The following is a 20,797-nucleotide window of genomic DNA, read 5'->3' as shown; positions in this document are numbered from 1 at the left end:
CTAGGGTGAATGAAAAGCCTATTATATTTAACAGCTTCACTTTTATTTACAGCAAATTTCATGTTCTAGTTATTAGGATCACAAAATTTGAGTTTCAGATGAAGAAAAATATTTTTTAAAATAAGAAACTTCTTACAGAAAGCACATTTTTACACTTTAGGTCATTCAGAAGTTTATTCTCAGGGTAAAAATAAAAATGAGATACCTAAGTGTCTCTTTAAACCTAGCCAATTCCTATAAAATCCTTGGCATTCAAAAGAGGAAAATTTAGTTTTATAAACATTAACACTGAAATCCTGCTACAACAAAATTTCTTAGTACTCAAAAAAGGTTGGAACTGATTTAAATACAAAATGCAAAAAGCTCTTTTGAAATGTAGTGACTAAAATGAATGGAAGTGGGGGACCAAACGAACTGAGTCCCAAATCCATCTTAGAGCAAGTTTTAAAACTTTTCCCTCAGCATTCAAAAAAAAAGTTTTCTTTGAGTGACAAAGGGACTTAGAAAGTACATGATTCCCAGGAATATTACTGCAAGTCAGAGGAGTTAATAAAAGAAAACAGTGTTTAAGTCTTCAGTTTGCCCACAAAATATATACACATGAATCATGCCTACCACGGAAAAAATGTATTTTTAAGAAGATGCACACACGCAAAGAAAACCCACCACCATTTCTTTTGTCTTCTCCTTTAGTATGTATTTTCATAACAGAAGTACTCTTAAAATAATCCTAAGAGCAGGACGCCAGGAATACATCATATAAGTCATATGAGAGAAAGGATAAGCTGCTCTAACTCTTCTTTGTCTCTCAGCCCTCATACAAACCTTTTCATGGTCGAAGACTAAATGCAGTGCCTAGAATTCTCATTAGAATAGAACATAGTCTCATGTTTGCTAGTATTACACCATAACTGTGTTGCTTCCGAAAGTTAAGATGGGGATGTTATTGATTTATTTCTCATTTGAAACAGAACCACAACTGAAAAATAATTTAAGTATTCTTGAATAAAACTCCAAATATTTCCTGTGTATTTCAAAACAAGAAAAACCCCTTGACACTTTTGAAATGTGGCTTTGATTGACAGCTGGTTTACAGCTAATTGTACAGACATATAAGCATAGACAAACAAATGCATATGCGTATGCATGCATTTTGCTCCTGCAAATCTGAATTGAATCAACCTTCTTTAGGAGCATCCAGATACTAAGCAAAGCCATCTAAGCTTTTCATTATCCTCTAAACGTACCTCATACAGTCCCTCGAAGAAAGTATTTTTGTCCTCTGTGCTCCACGACTCCCACTGCCGTCTGACCTTCTTTCCTTCCTCCTTCTCTCCAGCTGAGGAGCCCAGGTTCCTTGCCGCTGACTTGGAATTCCCAGCAGGATTACTGGGAGGAATTCCTGATGTGCCACCCGATGCAGTTCCTCCATTATCTGCTGCTGCAAAAAAACATGACCAGAGTGGGTATTAAACCAACAGGAGGACTCATTGATAGAGATAAGTGAGGAACTCAGTATTTCTTCCTCTTCACCACTCCCATTTGTATCAGGTTTTTTTCCCCAAGATATTTCACTGAAATACAATAAGCAAATAACATTTTTTTAAAGAAATAAAATCTGAAAGGGCAAAAAACAAGGGGAAGGTTTCAAAGGCTGAATTTTCTATTTCAAGAGATAGGATAGATAAGCAGGAATATGCCAAAGCAACCTCTAAAAGACAGCGTGGTCTCTGGTGTGCTCTGCAGTTGGCCCCTTGCAGCTGAGGGGAACTTCTGAGCAATGCAGAACATCGATGTGACCAGAAAAACAAATTAATGACCGTGAGAAAATACATGTAATTTCATATCCTTGTCTTTGGTCTTGATCCTACTGCCTCCAAAATTACTGTGGTAGTGAAAGGACTAAGAGACATCTACTTTAGTTCATCACATGACAAGGGATCAGCATTCTCAAGAACCTGATCCCCAGTATAAAGAGCACTGTCTCCGACAGCCCGTCGGGGACAATTGAAGGTATCCCAAGGATGGTAAGTCCCAACCCCTTCTCCTTCCCCAAATCCTGGCTTTTGGAAAAAGGCACAGAAGCGTAATCTTGATTGTACCTTTATCAGTTATCGGCACCCCAAAGAACATGGATCAGAAAAAAAAAACGAAGTTCAGAAATACTAAAATGAGAATAAAGCCTGATGGAACTAAGAGAATTTGCCATTTATGCAAGTAGGGGACAGGAAGAAAATGGGATGGAGAAACTGCAGGAAAGTGAGAGCTACATACAATGCTGTAAGATCCCATCCCCTCAACTTAATTCAGATGGAAAAGCCTCTCATTTCTTTTAAATTGCCTCTGAAACTTAGTTGTTCAAAGACATTTTCATCAACAAAAACATTATCAACTAACCTTAAACCTGTGATTTATTCACAACAGAAATCAAACCAAACATCATGCTTGGCTTGACTCTGTAACAGATTATCAGAATGTTAATCCAGAAACCAGGGAGACCTCCCCAAAAGCACACTAATTTTTTTTTCCACAAAAACATAACCATTCTCAGTAACTTACATTTCCAAAATATATTCTCTTCAATTTTGCTAAGTAGTATTATTTAAGATCTGACTGCCTTATCAATGCAGACGTGTACTTAATAAAACAGAAATCTTTTAACATCAAACATATCGTAAGCATTTGAAAGTTAATGTTTCTTTTCTTTCTAGGAATGACTATTTGATCCTTTCCAAGAAAATTACTGTCACCACAGGGAAGCATGTATGGCAAAACATGAAAAAATAATTGGACATCTAGAAGAAAATGTACTTAAAAACAACTTCTCAAATAAACAGCTTCTCTATATCCTAAAGCCTCCATCAGCCACTGATAAAGAAGTTAAGCAATTGCATTCTGTTACTGTGAAGGATAATCCTTTTCAAAAATGAAAACATTGCTCAGGTTTTTCTACTTAATAGATGGCCAAGAAGAAAACAAACAATATTAAGACACAGAATTGCTTCTTTATTCGCAAATGCGAGATTGGAATATCACAATTCACATGGTAAAGAAATACAGATCTTAATATTTAAAATCCTTGGTCAATAAAGGGGAATTCAAACACATCAGTCCTCGATCTCAATCTACAATCTTCTGTTGCTACTAGCTTGCAATGCAAAAGTTGTCCTTTATCAAGTCAGCTACAGGATTCTATTCCAGGGCTATTGTTCTGATCACAGAACTCTAACTTTCTAAGAAATCATTTAGGGGAACCACAAATGCGGGGTTTTGTTGGTTATTTGTTGGGTGGTTATTTTTTTTGTTTGGGGAGTGGGGGTTACATCACTGTATACATACGCAAGTAAGTAAAAACCTGAAGTCAGCTGCTTGAAGTTCAGATCTTATGAAAGATTTTCCAAAGACTGTACAGTACACTTGCTACACATGAAGTTTTCATTACTAAAAAGCATAAGAAGCAAAAGTGTCAATGAGAACCTTAAATTCTAATAAGACTATGAAGTTCAGTAGAGTTCCTCTTAGTTGTATGTAAAAAGCCAAAATGAACAGAACAGTCTTATTGAGGACATGCTAACGAATCCACTGATTCAACTTCTACAAAGGATATGTAGCTCATAATTGCTCTTTTGTTCCTTTATATCTACTTACTATTCTACAAGACAAACTGTAGTCCTGGGCAGTTTATCACAGTCCTTCTTGTTTTAAATGCAAATAAATTACTATCCAGACAACTGATTAGAGTATCATATAGGAAGATCTAAAAATTCTAATATCCTGTCACCTCTACAAAGGTCTTATATGCCATTTAATTCTTCCAGGAATAAAGGAGTTCACTATATCATCCCTTTGCATAAACTTTCTTACTACTGTGCACAGTAATATTTATCATCAGTTTACCACAATCCACTCTAGAGTTTACTAGATTTTGGTAAGGCAATGGAATGCAGTATATTCTAAAATATGGTATTATAAACCAATTCAGGCTAAAAGGCAAAAGCAGAAATAGTCATACATCATTAAATTACATCCCATAAATTCCTTCTTTCAAACCTACAGTATGAGATTCTTGTAACATACAAAAGAGCCAACAAGTTTTCATTCCCTCACTAATGACAGATGATGATGATCATTAATTCCCAACAATAGATTATTTAAAACTTAAGCAATGCATTAAAACAAAAAGGTCCACTGAGACTAGCTGTACCATTACTGCTGCAGAATTGCTGGAGAGAAGAAGGGGGCTTACTCTAATAATCTGCTTAGGTGCTTGTTCTAGAGTAAAAACATTTATAAAAGGAGATCACTGCAGATGAGACAAAGACAAGATGGCCATTCTCACTCTGTCCACTTATCCTGCGTCACTCAACCACTGGACTGGACATCCACGCAATTTCAGCTAGGACAGTTCCTTCCCTTTGCTCCAGGATACAGTGGAGCACCAGCACCTGCACATGAGGTACGATGCAGCAAGTTTGGATGCCTAAGGTCTCAGCTTTTTGACTTGGCTTTCAACCCTCAGTCTGCAAAGACAGCAGGTTTTTGTACTTGGTATTTGAACTATAACCCCCAACAAAATCATGGAGAACTCCAATGTTTCAGATAAGCTTATTAATTCCTTTTATCCAGTGTTCTCTATGCATTAGATGCCCTGTTATTAGAACATCATCTAGCTGTGAATGGCATAACATCATGTCAAACTACATTTTCTGTAGAAAAAGCTGTCTTTGTAGTTCTAAGCAAAACATAAACACTTGCAAAAATGCATGTAAAGGGATTTAAAGACTGCAGATTAAAAATCTGATATGAAAATGACAAACAATGGAACACTGCGTGTATCAAATAATGGAGTCACTGATAGCATCGGTGTCTTATGGCTACAGCCTTCCAGGCTCTATGTAGCATGTTAGTGTTTGCTTTTCAGTTCTCCATTGGCAGCTCTTACATGCCAGCTGATTCACATCTATGACAGATTCCATACCCATAGAAGCTGGAATTCAGAGTTAATTCCCACTACACCCATGCATCTCAACTCACAGGCTGTTTCTGTTATCGCCGTTCTACAGGCTTAGCTTGCAAAAATCTCAACTTCTTCAGGAGTCACCAGTCAACTGTAGGTGGAACATCTATCGGGGAATACCTTTATAAATGAGATGGCACTTTCAGACTCCTGCATGCTACGGGCCAAATGTGGAGCGTTAGGAGACTAAGCTTACTCCCCAAAGCGCAGGATGCGAATACCAACTTGTAACATGCCAGAAAGTTTCCTTCTGAACATACTTTCTTCTCTTTGGGATTCTACAGGAGCCAACAGCAAGGCTAAACTACACAAGATTACCTTCAAAAGTGGTTTCGGTAAAGATTGCCTTTGAGGCGGCCATACCAGAAAGCACCTCTGAGTGACTAGGTGTATTCTTAAACCTGCATTAGTGCTCAGCAGTCTTATGAAATGTACATCAAAACGCCTGTTGCCAACAGAGCTGGGTAAGGTGCTATGATCTATACTTTCCAGAAAGCTTCAAATGCAACATAGCAGAGCATTCCTCAGTGAGCATTTACTCTTTGATTTTAATGAAAAAGCAATCAAAGACAAATGTCCAAACTTTCCTTCTGATCATTCATTTCTAGCCATGTATCTTTCTAATGGCAGATACCACACCATAGACTTAAGTAAAGAAATTAATTGGGTTATCTCATCGAAAGTGTGCGCTTTGGGAATTTCAGTGAAGCCACTTGCTCTGTGGAAAGACAACCCAACAAAGATGCAGGCTGGATCCAATTTGCTTTCGCCTCCAAGAACTGTAGCTGACAAGAGAACACAGACAAGAGGGAAGACAGACACACTCCATGCAAGTCATTGTTTCTGTTTGAGTACTAACATTACAACAGAAAAACAGTAAGTTTCCACCTTGTATGCCTCCACAGTAAATAGCATGGGCTCCTAAGAAAGGTAAGTCTAGGACAGCTTATGCCATATTGCATGGTTATACCATGCAGTGTTCTTGTTATGAATTAACATCTAAAGTTTTAAACACAATACATAACCGCCCTACAAGGACACAGACTAGTCTAGCTTCCTCTACCTCTTATTATTTAGAAGATTTGCACAACCAAGATGTAGCTGAATGTGTTTAAACACATACAGTGTCAATTATGAACAGGAGTCTACATACAAAACCGTACCGAAGGCTTGCTTTTCTACAGATAGTATGTATTTAATACATAGTGCTGCATTTGATGCATTATCTGAGCTAACCAGGCATAGCTCTCAAAAACAAACATGGTTTATTATAAATTTGGTTTCTCCCCCATCTCCAGTAAATCATTATTCTCTTGCTCTTTCATTAGAAAACACCCATAAAGCCTAGTATGAAGTTCCATCTAAACCAGGTGGCTGTGTAGCCTGGCAGGCAGGCACCTTTCGAAGTTCAGTACCTACTGCACAGGGCACATGAAAAAGTCCTCCTCTTGTGGTGTGGGATGAGATAACGTGGAGTTCCGGTCCTGGTCCACTTACAAAGGTAAGGGGGGGGGGAAAGAACTGGGGTAAATGACAGGGCAAAGAATGAAAGAAAGCATGTCAGGGTAGGATGGAAGGTGAAGGACCAAGTGTAAATGAGATGGGCAGGATTAAGGATAATACTAGAACAAGGTACTGTGCCAGTAGTCATTCATGCCCTAAAGAAATAATGCTGGAGGAATGACATTTCAAATGAAGGCTATAATACATTCTGCAGCATCCAAATTTGGGAAGCTACAACCAAATCGTATCAAGTACGTACACTGGGTATCTTGGTACGTACACCCTCTTCAGAGGAGAGGACAGTTGTTAATTTAATCTACATGCTACGCGACATGCAACTTTGGTGGGCTGAAACAAACTGGACTGCTTTCTAACAAGTTTTATATGGTGCAAAAGATGGAACATTTTAATTCAATTAATGGTTTCAGCTGAATAATTTTTTCAAGCAAGACCCGCTTATTACTGCAAAACAAATCCAAGTACTTATTTGGGCCATTCTACACATTTTATGAATAAATCTAGAGCAACAGCATGAAAGACATCTTCAAGCTTCAGCTCATGACTATTAGACTTTGTTACTATTTCCTCCTGACTTCATTCTCATTCAGAAAATGGATAAAAACATGGAAATAGGAACACTCTACTCTAGTTCAAACTGAATCTACATCACATGATGTCAACGTATTCTGCATTTGCTTTCATCAGTGTGGTCACACCACACACGTGTATTCTAACCACTCTTGCTTCATGGACAGAAGCCCCAAAACACACCTGAAAAGCTGTGCTCAGCAGCCATATGGTATATTTGTTTGAGAAGTAAACTCTCAGAAATACCTCTTTTTCAGCAACCTTACATTGGTCTGCCGCCTCTCCCTCAGTGAACCTCTCTGCTTTTGAACTCTCATAATAAACTGCCTCCACCCTGCTATTCCTTCAAGTTCCTTCTCTGATTTCATGCAAGTTACTTTAAGACTTACTTCCAAGCATTCATACTTCATTCATTAGTTGAGGTGTAGTTTACTTGTAAATATAATAAAAAGATGACCAACATTCAAAAATAAGACAATAATTTTTTTAAAAGCACAGATTTAGATATTTGTGCAAGAAATCTGATAAACCTTTCAGCAACTCAAAATGGATTGGCTTTTTGAAGTGAAATAGTTCTCCAACTTTATGTTACTATGCTACTTTCTATGTAATTTTTCACCCTAAACTCAAAAGTGCACCTTAGTACCCAAAAGGCAAGAGAGAGAATCCAAAAATGCAATTAAAGATTACATAAGGATAATCTGAAAATTAGCAATACGCTTACACATTCTACTATGCAGAATTTGAGAATTATTACTAACAATCATCCCTCAACCATAGCAAGGTAAAATCGAAAAGTCAGAAGCTGTTGGGTGGGCAAACTCATCCTACAGCTTACAGTAAAGTTTACTTCGTCAGTAATTTGTCTGCTACAGTGAAGCACCCTAAAAGTACACATGCCAGAAGTAAAAAGGGATCTGTGACAAAGAGGAAAAAAAAAACTGTTTTCAAATCACTTTTAAAGACATGATTAGGACAAGCCAACGCCTGCTGAGTAACTACAATTTGAAAGAGATTAAGTTTATTGATTACACTCCTTAAAAACAGCCTTTGGAAATGTGAGTTTTCACTTCAGAATACATAAGACACTGAAAGCAGGACCACTTCAATAAAATTTCAAGGGTTACACAGCATTATTGAAACACCATGACAAAAACAAGTTTCTGGTTTCACTGGACCAGGCATGAGTGTGCTCTAGACACTCCTGCTGGCCAATGTTAAAATTACCTTTGCAGCTATCACCTCGACTGTGACATACAAAAGGAAAAAGCTTCCAGTTTTCAGAGCTGATCCAAAGCACATGCATTCGAGATTTTTATCATTTTTATACTTACAGGGGGAGGAGGATGTTGGTGGGACAGCAAGGGGAAGGATTTAAGTCCAATCTTTATTAGTGATCTTTACCCTTCCACTGGTTCCCTATTGGAAGCTAGCTCTGTGAGACACTTCACTCAGAATGGAAAGCCCTATAAATTCTGATCACAAGACACTCCATTAGGGAGAATTCAGACAAGCCTAGAAAACCTCTCAGTGTGCATCCCTGAATGTAAAGAACTCAAATTAGAAAGGATCCCACTCCGTGGCTCCAAGATCTGACAGTTTTAATCTCAACGGTATCAGAGAAATGAACTGTAATGTATTCACTTCAAAACTAGCCAGGCAGAGCTGCGGCTGGTCATGCAATTCAAAAAGTCAAAGCCTCACTGTAATGCTACCACCGTCAGTCCCAATGATTTAAGAAATTTCCCCAAATCTGACAACACAGTCAGGTACAGTGATTAAAAGCATCATCCATGACCAATTACTGAAAAAAATTATATACAGAATGGAAAGTATTAATTAGGGTTATTTTGGAATCTGAATTGCAAAATGAATGAAGTTTGCTTTTCAGTTGGAAATGAATATTTATGTACAAATACACAAACATGAATGTACACATGCACAAAGATATATGTATTGTGTTCACACACATATAGGCTTTCAAAGTAATGGAATAATTTCAAATGCTTATATTTGACGCGTCTATCATAGACAACATGTATTCCAAAGAAACACCTCCTCCCATGTAATACTATTTACCACCCTTGAAATAATTATCTGTAAGTAAACACTCTTGGGTATTCCATCTGTTTATTTGGTTTAATGCAGCTGGGAGAACAATTACATAGGCCTTTCTGCTCTAGCTTCCAATACCACATATAGAAGTTTTTAACTTAAAAAGTTTAACAGATTAAAGAGAACTTACAAAGGTATTAAAAAATACTTTAGTCAATTTTTTATATATATATATATATATATAAAAAATAACTGTCAAGCAACGGAGTTAAAAAATTTTTTTCATGATAGAACAATAATTAAAATACCACAATTTGCACTGTTTTATTACTGTAATGCAAAACTACCATAATGCATAGTGTTTACCTAATGTCTAGTATGTGCACACCACTGCAACGGACCAAAGAGTGAGGTAACCTCCAAGACACATTTACTCTACATGGAGTTTTACTTCGCTGAAGCAGACAAGAGTAAATTTTGTTGTTCCAAATGTTGAAGGAATCTCCCGTGTGTTGTTTTTCTCAAAAATTAACAGAAAACAACACTTGAGTATCTTTGCACAAGGTATCCAAAATTAGTCTCAAGTACAGCTCAGATACAGTGCCAGGTGTCATCCAGCAACTGCTGAACACAAACACAATAGCACCAAGATATTTAAATATCCTTGCTCTCTCCTAGCTATTCAAGTAAGAAAAAGCTTTGGAAAAAATCAAATTCTTATCTACAATGCTAAAGTGAAAAGCACGTGCATGTATGTATGTACATACAGAGAGATAACAAACAATCTTAAGAAAAAAATCAAATTACATGGACATGCCCAAACTGTTCTGAAACAGTAACGCAGGACTCAAAATCTTAGAAACAAATATGTCAATATGTGTACCTTATAGCCGTTGCTAAAATAGTTCTTTGGGTAGAATAGCCATAGAAATAATTGGATTAAATCATTAATGTTTTGTCAGTTGGGGTTCCCCCTTCCTTTTTTAACTAACACCCAGGGAATGTTTTGTTATTATCCAAGAACAGAATTCAGAGTGCAGCCATCCGATTACACAGATAGGGTGTAATTTCCTAACCAAAATATGGGAATTTCCTAAAACTCAGCAGAGATTAAAGGCAGGAATTAAAGGCTTGCTTCAATAATGGAGACTTTCTCCTCCTCCACATACACACCCAAACCCCCCATTTCTGCAAGTGCAAAGAGGATAGTGGGCAGCAGAGAAGCTGGAGCCTTGGGACACAAAGACGACTTCAGCTACTGTGAGAAACAAGCCCCAAAACACCTTCCCCAAACCAAACAAAAGGTGGCATCTACAAGAGGAGAATGACAACTCCCAAACCCACAGGTGACCCCCACCCCCACCCCCCCTTGCCCGCGTGTTTTAAGGGTGCCAAAATACAGTACCTTTGCCTTTTGCAGCAGTGCTGCTGCCAACTGAGGAGGATGCCTGGGAATCCTTCTTCAGCCTCTTGCTCTGAGGTCTGACACTGGACCTGAGAAAATGATGCTGGTCCTGGCTGTGGGAGGGCTGGAGGGAGGTCGGGGCCTGTGATAAGCTGGGGTTCGGTGGAGGGCTGCTGCTAGTGTTGTTGTTAATAATCTTCTCTTCTTTCTTTGTGCTGCTGCTGCCTGGAGCTGCCTCTCCTCCTCCTCCTGCCCCTTCTTCTTCCAGGGACTCCTCATCTCCTCCTGCTCTCTTGCCCAGCTTTTTCACCCCTTCCTCCCCGCTGCTCTCGCCCAGTTTCACTGTCATCCTGTTGTGGGGGAGAGAGAAAAAAGAGGGGGGCACAAAGTCAGGCCAGACAGCCCCCCAGAGAGGGAGAGAAATCCCTGGGCTGAGAGGGGAGAAGTTTAGCTGCAGAAATTCCTCTCAACATGGCCGCCGTTGTTTGTTACTAAATCCCCTTTCGTTTGCTGTCCCGACCCAACAACCTGTGCCGACGGCGGGAGGGGGAAAGCCCCACCGGACCCCCCCCCAAACCGGCCCAAAAGGCAGCCGGGCTCCCCCGGCAGCCCTCCGGCACCCTCCCGAAGGGCCTCGGGGCGCCTTTGGCGGAGAAATCGCCCGGCCGAACTCGGGCGTGTGGAAGCGCTCGACAGCCGCTGAGAGGAAAGGCAGCCGCCGCGCCCGGCGGAGCGGAGCAGGGCAGCGCGGCCGGGCCGGGCCGGCCGCTCGCCCCCCATCCTACCCATTCCGCGGCTCCTGGGGCCCCGGGGGGCTCTTCCTTCTCCTCACCATGGAGCCGAGGCGACCCGACCCGCCGCGGGGGGGGGATTCATACTCCCAGATGCAGCGGCGGCTTCTCCTCCTCTCTCTGTGCGTGTGTGTCTCTGGGGCTGGGACTGGCCGAGGCTACCGAGGTTCCAGGCTCCCCCTCCGCCCCCAGCCCGCCGAAGCCCCGGCACCTCTCAGCCGCTCCCCGCCGGGCAGCCACGGGCCCGGCCGCCCCCGCCGCCGGAGCATCGCGCCGCGGGCCGGGCGCCTCTCCCCGCCGGCCCGGGCCGCCCGCGCCGCTCCCCGCCGCCGGCAACCCGCCCGGCTCCGCCGCGCCTTCCCGCACGCGGGGCTTCACTTCACACGACACCCCTCCCCCCCACCCCCCGCCCCTTATCATACATTTTCTTAATTTGAAGGGCAGCAAACTCCGCAGGCATCTGCGGCGGCTTTCTCCCCCTCACCTCGACGGGGCGCGGGCACCTCAGGGCGACGCTGCGGCCTCTGGGCCGAGTGAAAAAGTTTTAAAACTATCGTTTGCTGGAGGACTTGCTGCTAGACTCCCTGAGGGGCATCGCCACGCAGCTCTAACCCCAAACCTGACGTGGGGACTGGCCACTGGGATGACCACTCGCTCTGCGCCCAGCTTCGTAAGTCCTCTCAATTCTAGAGTTTTTTAACGCTTGGAACAAACCACCAGATACACACACAAAACCTTAAGGCATCCCATCATATTATCTGCTAAAACCCAACAACTAGTTGGGTTTTTTTTCCTTAAAGATTGAAAAATATTACCGACATCACATCTAAAAGAAGTCAACTTCCAAGCAAGAAACCACTTAAGGCAAAACAGAAAGAAGTAGCAGTTGCAATGCAGCTGCCTTATCACCAGAGCAAGAACCACAGTCCAACTTTAATTAAAGGAAAAGAAAAAACAAAACAAAATTCTGAATATCACAAATAAAAAATGGAATCATTACAGATTAGGCTGACTCCAGAATAATGTGGTTTAAAATGAACAAGATGCATCAGCATTATATGGCGTATGAATTTGTGTCATTACAGTTTCTGGACTGTATACCTACTATTAAAATGATACTTTTCCCTCTAACGACTTTCAGCTAAACCACCAAATCTACCAAGTCAGAATAATGGGGGGCAACGTTCCATTCTTTGCAAACCCTCAATAAACTGATCTGAACTCTACATCTAAATTTGTATGAAAATTTGGTTGACTATTCACCTGGCAGCTTCCTAATTACAAACACAAACTTGTCCACACAACAAAAATTGCCGTATTTTCAGTTATTCTGAGGACAGAAATCTTCCAACTCTGACAGTCTGTGCTCAAAAACTTGAGTAAGGCTTAAATCTCCTTGATTTCAAGTTTGGTTTTATTACCATCACTTAAACGATGCATCCACTGGCATCCCCCAACCATCAGTCGGGAGATACCAAAGAAACGCACCTCGGGGTCGGTGACCTGCATGACTTACGGGTAGCAAAGCCCAGCACCTGCCCCGCTTCCCTAGAGCTGGCTCCTGCCCGGCCTGACCCTCTGCCCTGCCCCGCACCCGCGTTCGTTTCAGCTGCCTTTCACTTTCACGTTGCTCCTGCTTTTCCTCCTTCCTTCAAGGGGAAGATCTTCTCACCCTGGCTGGTGTGGTCCTCTAGCCCTTCATGCTCAGTCGCCGTCCCTTCCCCGAGTCCCCTGCAAACCCCGGCTCCCCTCAGCGGAGGTGTTCTCAAGCTCCCTGCAGAGCCCGGCGCCACCGCACCCCGTTGATCGACGGCCCGGGCCAGGCCGGTTCCCCCAGGGACGCCCCCGCCCCACGAGGGCCCACAGCCCCGTTACTCCCCACTCCGCCCAAGTCTCACCTGCCGCATCAACGCCGCCCGGCAGCCTCCGCGTTCCGGCTCCCCCACCGGTGGCTGCCGCGGCTCCTCCAGCTCCTGCAGCCCCAGGCACCCGCAGGCCGCACCCCAGTCTCGCCAGCTCGGGGGGCGGCCGGCGCGCCCTACCACCGCCGCGGGCCCCAGAGGCCCTCCCAGCTTTGCTGGCGGCGGCGGCAGTCCCGCTCCCGGCCGGGGAGGCGACCTCTCTTCCGCCGGCTCCTCCGACGCCGCGGTCCCGGCACCGCCGGCTGCCCGCCGGGGCTCGCCGTCCCCGGCCGGCACCGCGGCTCGCTGGCGCCCCGGCTTGCTGGCGCCCGGGCTCGGCCGCCGAGCGGGCCGCGGTGGGCTCGGGACGGCAGCAGCGGTTCCGCTTCCTCCTCACCCTGCGCCAGGCCGAGGGGGCGGGGCAGAACGCGCCGCGCGGGTCCAGCGGAGAGCGCCGGTACGCCCCGCCCCGGCACCCCGAACCGGGCGTCCTATTGGCTGGCGGCAAGCGGGAGCGAGGCGGGAGGCGGGGCCGGAGCCCCAACGCAAGCCAAACAAAGCGCGGCGCGGGGTGGGTGACGCAAGCTTAGCGCAGAGGAAGAGGCGGTGGCCGGTAGCTGTCAGAGCGCGAGGCGAACCCCTAGAGCTGGCTGCTGATTGGCTAAAAGAAAAACCAATTGGGGGCCCTACAGCCGGGGCCCTTGGCTGTGTTCCAGGGTTCCATTGGTCAGAAGGCTGGGCGTTTGCGTCAGCGCTCTCTTTATTGCCCGCCGGGATGGAGCAGCTCTTGGGAGCGCTGTGGTTCCTGGACGGGATGGTGCTTCGCTTACTCCGCTGCGGCCTTCGGCTCCTGGCTGGGCGGTAAAAGCGGCGTGGGGCTACACCGCGGCCGTGCCCGCTCGCCCGGAGGGATCAGCCGGCACGGCACGGGGAGCCCGCTGCTCCCGCTCCCTCCCGCCCGCGGGAGCGTGAGGGGGAAGCCCCGGGGGGCCGTGCTGGGGTGCCCAGCGGGGCGGCGCCCCCTCCCCCCCCCCCGGCGCTGTGGGTCCGGCGCGGTGCCTCCTCGCTGTCAGCTGAGCGACCCCCTGCTTCTTGCCGGTGTCGTGTGGGGTTTAGCAGTTCCGAGGGCGATCCTCGGTCCTCGAGCGCCCCTGAGGCGCTCACTGACCACGTCCTTATTACTAATTAAAGATGTTGACAAGTCCTTTATTGCTAATAAAGGTTACGAGTAACATGCATGAAATCACAAATGTGAAACCTCCGGGGGAGGCTTGGTGTCTTCACACCTTCTAGTCTTCTTGAGTTTGCAATTGGATAGGTACTCTTGGGTGGGATTTTTTTTTTTTTTAAATAAACTATCCCCAGGATTAAGAAGCTTTATTTAGTGATATAGTGAATCAAAGGGGGTTGAATTTCATTTGCGAAGCTAATGTTTTGGCCTGTTGTCCAGTGACTGTTCTCCGATACTTGTGTGTGGTGACTTCATCTTAACTGCTAGGAAGAATGATTTCCAAAAAAAAATGTTACAGCTGGTACCGTGTGAGATTTTTTTTTTTATTCCTTGATAGACTCTTTGTGGAAAGAACATTAGACCATCATCATCTTGAACCTTTGTGGGTATCATAGCAGGAAAGGAAGCCTTACTATTCTAAGGAAAATCTTTGTAATCTGTAGCTTAGAAATCAATGAATTAACAATTTAAACTTAATGATGGCATCTAAATTCTGGAAGATTAGGCTCCCATGGAGAGTTGCAAGTAATTATCTTGCAAGGGTGAACTAAACTTGAATGTGCCTTGGGCTCTGTGTCATCTTCTAGATATAAGTTGCAACAGAGTGTATTGCTATGAATGTAGTTTGTAAACAAAAAAGAGCCAAATTACTTAATAGTATTGTCTTCATTGTAGGGCTTTGCATTTAAATCTGCATCTTAATTATTTATTTTTTTTTGTAGAGAGAGTACTTTGCAGTTTTCTTACAAAGTAGCACAAGACCATATGGTTTATTTTTGACACTTGGTTTGACCACAACCAAATTTAACAATACTGACAGGAAATCATGCATTCTGCATCTACAGTGCCATATATTCCATGGTGCTCTGCAAAGAGACGTGAAGGTATGTTCAGCTCCCCAAGGAGCTCAGAGTGGAAGGTTTCCATTCTATGTGTATGTAAATAACTTTATATGCTTGAATAGCCCCATTGCCTCAAGTGGTCTGTTAAGGTGTGGAATTGCTCATGTGTGTAAATGTTTATGAAAGAAAGACTGAATAAAGAGGTATTGGACAAGAGCTGAGGGGCAGGGGGTAGGTTGAGATGTCAAAAGATACTTGAACTTTCATTAGGTCTTTTCTAATAGCAGGGAGGGTCCATGATTGTGCTTTGGCAGACCTGCACGGAGACAAAATGCAAATAATCTTTCAGTGTTTGTTGCCATGGTTTTCTAGACTAGGCAAGAACGTTATCTTGGATTTGTTGTACATCCTGTGTATGTTAAGGTATGAATAACAAATTGCATGCTTAACAGAATTAGAGCAAGCAGTGCAGAACTGTCCAGCAGAAGGACAAAGTTAGTACTTCCGTTTCATGCTGAGGTGTCTTTAATTTTGCGTCTAACATGTATGATCATGACAGTAATTATAACACAAAAATACTTTTCCAAATATCTTGGATGTAAAAGCCACCAATATAGTGGATGTTGTCCTGTGTGTTCCTTCTAGGTTACTTAGAAGCTACAACACTTCATCTGTAACTCATTTGTTCTTAAGTCTCTTTAGCTGTTTAATCTGGCAAATGGACGATCTTTGTGTTACTAAAGCAGTTCTTTCCTGCTCAGGTAAGAGGATTTAAACCGAAGGTCAGACTTTTATTGATAATACTTTATGGCTTACTAAATAGGGAGCACCCAATCATGTAACTTTATTTTTTTTTCTCAGCCTCTGAGGTCACACCCTTAGAGGAAGGGATGAAATGCACCATGTGCTACTATGCTGCTGAAGCTTGTTCTTTGTATGTCCTGGGACTTTTGGGACTTGGAGCTGTTAGGCCTCTTTAGTGAGCACAGTACTCAGGAGGGAAGATCTTAAGTTCCTAGGATGCCCTGCTCATTTGTCTATTTAGGATGTAAATCCTTTACAGCAGGGCTTCTCGTTTGAATATCGGAGGGCAGGGAACTTTTTAACTTCCAGCTCAGCCTTTAGTTGGGTCACTGGGCCAAATTTTGTGTAACATTGAGCCAGGCAATTATGAAAGCTGTAAAAATGGTCACAGTTGGCGGGTTTTTTTTAGATTATTTTTATCCCAGCCTAGGAAGGGATGGTAGACTAAGCGATTGCTTGAGTCTCCTACTGGCCATGTGTTTCTGACTTGATTGTACTATGTAGTTGCAATAGTTTCTTCATTAGCTTTGTTGTCTGAGAAAACAAGGCATCTGCACACATGGTCTGCTCAAACACTCAACTTCAAGTCTGATGACCTCAAGAACACTATGGGTATGAACAGTGAAAATAGGCAAAGCAGGAGATGAATTACTAGGTCTGCTTTGGGAGTGGCACCCGAGTGAGCTAGTGTTACTACATGTGCAAGAATCCACCACGAAGAGATGCCATAAATGACTTTGTTAGACCTGATGCCTTGTAAGGGAGAGGATAATTAAAGCATGAGATAAAAAGCTACAGGAAACATGACTTCATAAGTTCTGCTGCTCAGAAACCAATTGGTTCTAGAGGGGGTTGCTGAGCTTGTAGCAAGGAGGTCTAGAGTCTGTGTTCTGCCTCCCTACCTAAAGCCTATCTTTAAGTTCTGGAAGAGACACAGAAGGTTTTAATGCAGTCTGTCTCCTGCTTACTGCTTTTTCCTACTTGCTGACAACACTGGCCTTTTTTTGTCAGAAGGGTCCCAGTAATTGCTGTATACTTGGAGAAGGGAAACGGTGTAAAACACCACGTAAATAACACGTTACTCATGGCAAGAGTCAACATAAGTTGGGGCATGCAGGAGCCGGTGGTCACAGCTGTACTGGAGGTGTGGCTTTGTCTGTTTGCATGGAAGCGGTGTGACTTCAGAGGAACTACAGATGACTGTGGGCTTGATGGCTGAATGAGGGTTGGGTCTTGAATTGTCTCTTGAAGGCATTGGGTAAAGCTGGCTGCCAAGGCTGAACGCAGCCCCAGTGCTGGTGAGGGTCCGAGGTGGAGCTGAGCTGTCCCTGCCCTGGGCACCCAGGGGTGCTGGTGGAGAGGAAGGGCAGCACGTGAGGGTAGCGGCAGGACAGCTTTGTGGGCCATATCCGCTTAGATGTTACGAGAAAAGATTGGCCGCTATCTTAAAAAGTTAGCGCATCACTTTTCCCACAAAAGCTCTAAATAAGCTAATAAGCTCCAGGCTGTGCAGTCACACAGGGTTATGATACGCATTTATACTTCGCTAAATTTCAGCTGGATCAGGCTCTGTTGCAGTGAGTGGTTAATGCGCGTTGGGAGGCCTGAAGGGTTCGTGATACGATCCTGATTTCCGGATGCCGTGTGCCCATCCATCATCATCGGGGCTACAGGGGGTTCCTTGCGGGTTAATTCAAAGTGCCGAAGGCTGCTGATCGGTGTCATCTGGGGTCCCGCCAGCCGGAGCCCCGAGGGTGGGTGTCCAAGCGTGGCGGTGGATCGGTGCCCGCCGTCTCCCTACCGGAGGCAAGGTGCTGGGACGGGGCAGCACTCCTTCGGTACCGTGTCCGGGGTGATGGCGGCGGTGGGAGGGTGGGAGCTGGTCCCCGCTGCCCGCCCCTCCGACCGGCGCCGTTCGGGCTTCGGGAGGGGAGCGGGCCACGCCCCACCGCGGCACCGGGGGCACCATCCCGCTCACGCCGCGCTCGGCTCTTTCCGCCTCTCTCCGGCGGGCGGCTTCGGCTCCTTCCGTGACTCTTCGGCCCCGGGTCGGCGGTTTCCGGGGCTGGGGTGGTGCGCTGCCCCCGTTGTCAGGGGTAACGCAACGCAGCTGGGAGTGAGCGCGGCCTGCAGCGCCGGGCCGCGGCCGGTGAGCGCGGGCGGGGGGTGCCGGGGGGTCGCGCTCAGCCCGAGGCTGCGGGGCGGGCGGCTCTGCCGGCGACCCCGCGGAGCGCGGTCGCGGCGGGCGGGAGCTGCGCGGTTACCGAGCCAGGAGCCGTCGCTGCTCGGGGGCTGGGGGCGGTTCGCGAAGCCCGTTGTTGTTCCGCGCCGGCGGATGGTGACTGCGGCGCGCCCGAAGTGGCCCAGGCAGGCTTCGGCCCACGCGAGGCGCCGCCCCACGGGCAGAGGAACTGCTCGAGGAGCCGGAGCGGCTCGGCCCCGGGTGCGCCTTCTCGTTCCGTCCCCCTCGGTGCGCGCTCAGGGTTTAACCTGATTTGTACTAGTTACTCTCTCTTTTTTACTACTTAGAGGGAACAGTGTTTAGTCGTTGGCCGTCTTTTTGTGGCATAACTCGATTTTCTCTGGGGCTAGCCGTTTTAAACATTTTAAAAAGCTAGCATTTCTTAGAGGTAGGGCTTAAAAGAAAAACCTGCGCTTTGCATGGGTGGCTGTCCTGTATTATCAGGTAAAGGTCACAGCAGTGTATCCAGAAAACTTATTTTCTGAATATGCTTGGCGATGGGTTTTGTGGTAAGCTTGTGGCCGGTAGCAGTTCCACAAGAATCCAAACGTAATCATAATCAGCCTCCTTTAGATGCTAAATGTGCTGACGCCATTGTCATACAGAGCATAAAAGTAACTTTTTAAGAATTGTCACCAAGGACAGAATAGCATAATTGACTTTTTTTTTTTTTTTCTCCCTGAAAGTAGATGATTGTGTTTGGGAATACATTTATGTGTTCTGGCTCACTGCTGCCATTTGTAGCAATAGCAATCTTGAGGTTACCTGCATAAAGCCCAGAAAATTCAAACCAAACAAATATCGGCTCTGGAATTTGGCTATTTGTTTTGTAATTTATTTTAATACTCTGTCAACTTTTAAGTAATGTATTTAGAGGTTTGTCTGGAGGGAAATCACCCCCTATCAAAGGATAGTTTTCCCCTACTCACAAAATTACCAACTCCTTGTGAAATCTTACATGTCTGTGTCGGCAGGCACAGACAAGCGCAGTCCTTTGTCCTTGCTCCAAGATGATGGCCAGTTATCAGTTTGCGTTGGTTCCTGTGTTGGTGGTGCACGACCTGTGAGCTGATAAACCCTGAAATAAGGCTAGATTTCCCCAAAGGACCCAATATCCTGAGCACAGGGCCACCTTACTATGGGTATATGATGCCTGGACTAGACCTGGCTTGTGTCTGGTCAGTTAAAAATAGGAGCGGAGAATGACACTGAACCTCTCTTAACTCCTCCCTGTGGGTAGACGTTAATGTCATGTCTAATGTTCACCTGTGTGAACCTCCTGAGGTTCAACAAGGCCAGGTGCAGGGTCCTGCACCTGGGTTGGGGCAGCCCCTGGTATCAGTACAGGCTGGGGGATGGAAGGATTGAGAGCAGCCCTGTGGAGAAGGAATTGAGGGTACTGGTGGTGAAAAATTGGATGTGAGGTGATGGTGTGCACTTGCAGGCCATTGAAGTCAATTGTGTCCTGAGCTGCATCAAAAGCAGTGTGGCCAGCAACTCAAGGGAGGGGATTCTGCCCTTCTACTCCGCTCTGGTGTGACCCCACCTGCAGTGCTGCATCCAGTTCTGGGGTCCTCAGCACAAGGACATGGATCTGTTGGAGCGGGTCCAAAGGAGGCCATGAAAATGACTCAAGGGCTGGAAGAACCTCTCCCTTGAGGACAGGCTGAGAGAGTTGGGGTTGTTCAGCCTGGGGAAGAGAAGGCTCTGCGGACACCTTCTTGTGGCCCCCCAATATTTAAAGGGGGCTTATAAGAAAGAGGAATAGAGACTTCTCTCAGGGGCCCATACTGGTAGGATAAGGGGTAATGGTTTTAAACTGTAAGAGGGTAGGTTTAGTTTGGGCACGAGGAAGAAAAGTTTTACGATGAGGGTGGTGAGACACTGGAACAAGTTGCTCAGAGAAGTTGTGGATGCCCCATCATTGGACATTTTCAGGGTCAGGTTGGAAGGAGATTCGAGCAACCTGTTCTAGCTGAAGATGTCCCTGCTCACTGCAGAGAGGTTGGAAGCAGCTCATCTTTAAAGATCATCTGACCCAAACTGTTCTGTGATTCTATGAAATCTTACAGTTTTTATGAAGTACTTGTGGGTTGTTTCAAAAGTGTCCAACAGGTGTGCCTAATCTGATTACTGAGATCAGATATCTCCGTTTGGTCATGTTCTATCCCAATCCTCAAAGTGCTTAACTTTTTCAGAAATTCTTTTCAAGATATTTTAGACCTTGAAAAAATAGAATGTGCAATGTCAGAACAATTTGTAGATTTGTAGATTTAAGAAAACTTAAAAAAACATGAAAGATGAAAACCACTCCAATTTTTATTTGAATGGTTTGTTGGGTTTTTGTGTGGCAATGAAACTAGACCCACATGCCATTATGGGAACGTGGAGGATTTTGAAGGGGTGTGAAGATAAAGG

General features: G+C 45.0%; 3 protein-coding genes across 7 annotated transcripts in view; 2 read left to right on the top strand and 1 right to left on the bottom strand.

The window, feature by feature from the left end:
- Positions 1 to 13,669, bottom strand: part of CRAMP1 (cramped chromatin regulator homolog 1) — a 52,244-nt gene extending 38,575 nt beyond the window's left edge. The window contains exons 1-3 of one of the 4 annotated variants that reach the window (XM_064462271.1): positions 13,258 to 13,669; positions 10,569 to 10,918; positions 1,248 to 1,441 (exon numbers count right to left, since the gene is read on the bottom strand). In XM_064462271.1, coding sequence (XP_064318341.1) covers positions 1,248 to 1,441; positions 10,569 to 10,917 — 543 coding nt within the window. In that variant the 5' untranslated portion in view covers position 10,918; positions 13,258 to 13,669. Of the gene's footprint in view, positions 1 to 1,247; positions 1,442 to 10,568; positions 10,919 to 11,400; positions 11,635 to 13,257 lie in introns of those variants that run through there. The other 3 variants (XM_064462270.1, XM_064462269.1, XM_064462268.1) reach the window with 3 other exon arrangements.
- LOC104053172 (major facilitator superfamily domain-containing protein 1) overlaps positions 1 to 20,797 on the top strand; it is a 284,336-nt gene that overhangs the window by 67,877 nt on the left and 195,662 nt on the right. The window lies entirely within an intron of this gene.
- IFT140 (intraflagellar transport 140) overlaps positions 15,201 to 20,797 on the top strand; it is a 90,362-nt gene continuing 84,765 nt past the window's right edge. Inside the window, exon 1 of one of the 2 annotated variants that reach the window (XM_064462262.1) lies at positions 15,201 to 15,375. In XM_064462262.1, coding sequence (XP_064318332.1) covers positions 15,318 to 15,375 — 58 coding nt within the window. In that variant the 5' untranslated portion in view covers positions 15,201 to 15,317. Of the gene's footprint in view, positions 15,376 to 18,172; positions 18,287 to 20,797 lie in introns of those variants that run through there. The other variant, XM_064462263.1, reaches the window with a different exon arrangement.

Source organism: Phalacrocorax carbo, chromosome 10 (genome assembly GCF_963921805.1).
Source record: "Phalacrocorax carbo chromosome 10, bPhaCar2.1, whole genome shotgun sequence".
NCBI classification, from domain to species: domain Eukaryota; kingdom Metazoa; phylum Chordata; class Aves; order Suliformes; family Phalacrocoracidae; genus Phalacrocorax; species Phalacrocorax carbo.
The sequence above is the reverse complement of the archived record's forward strand: the minus strand, read 5'-3'. Positions and strand labels throughout refer to the sequence as shown.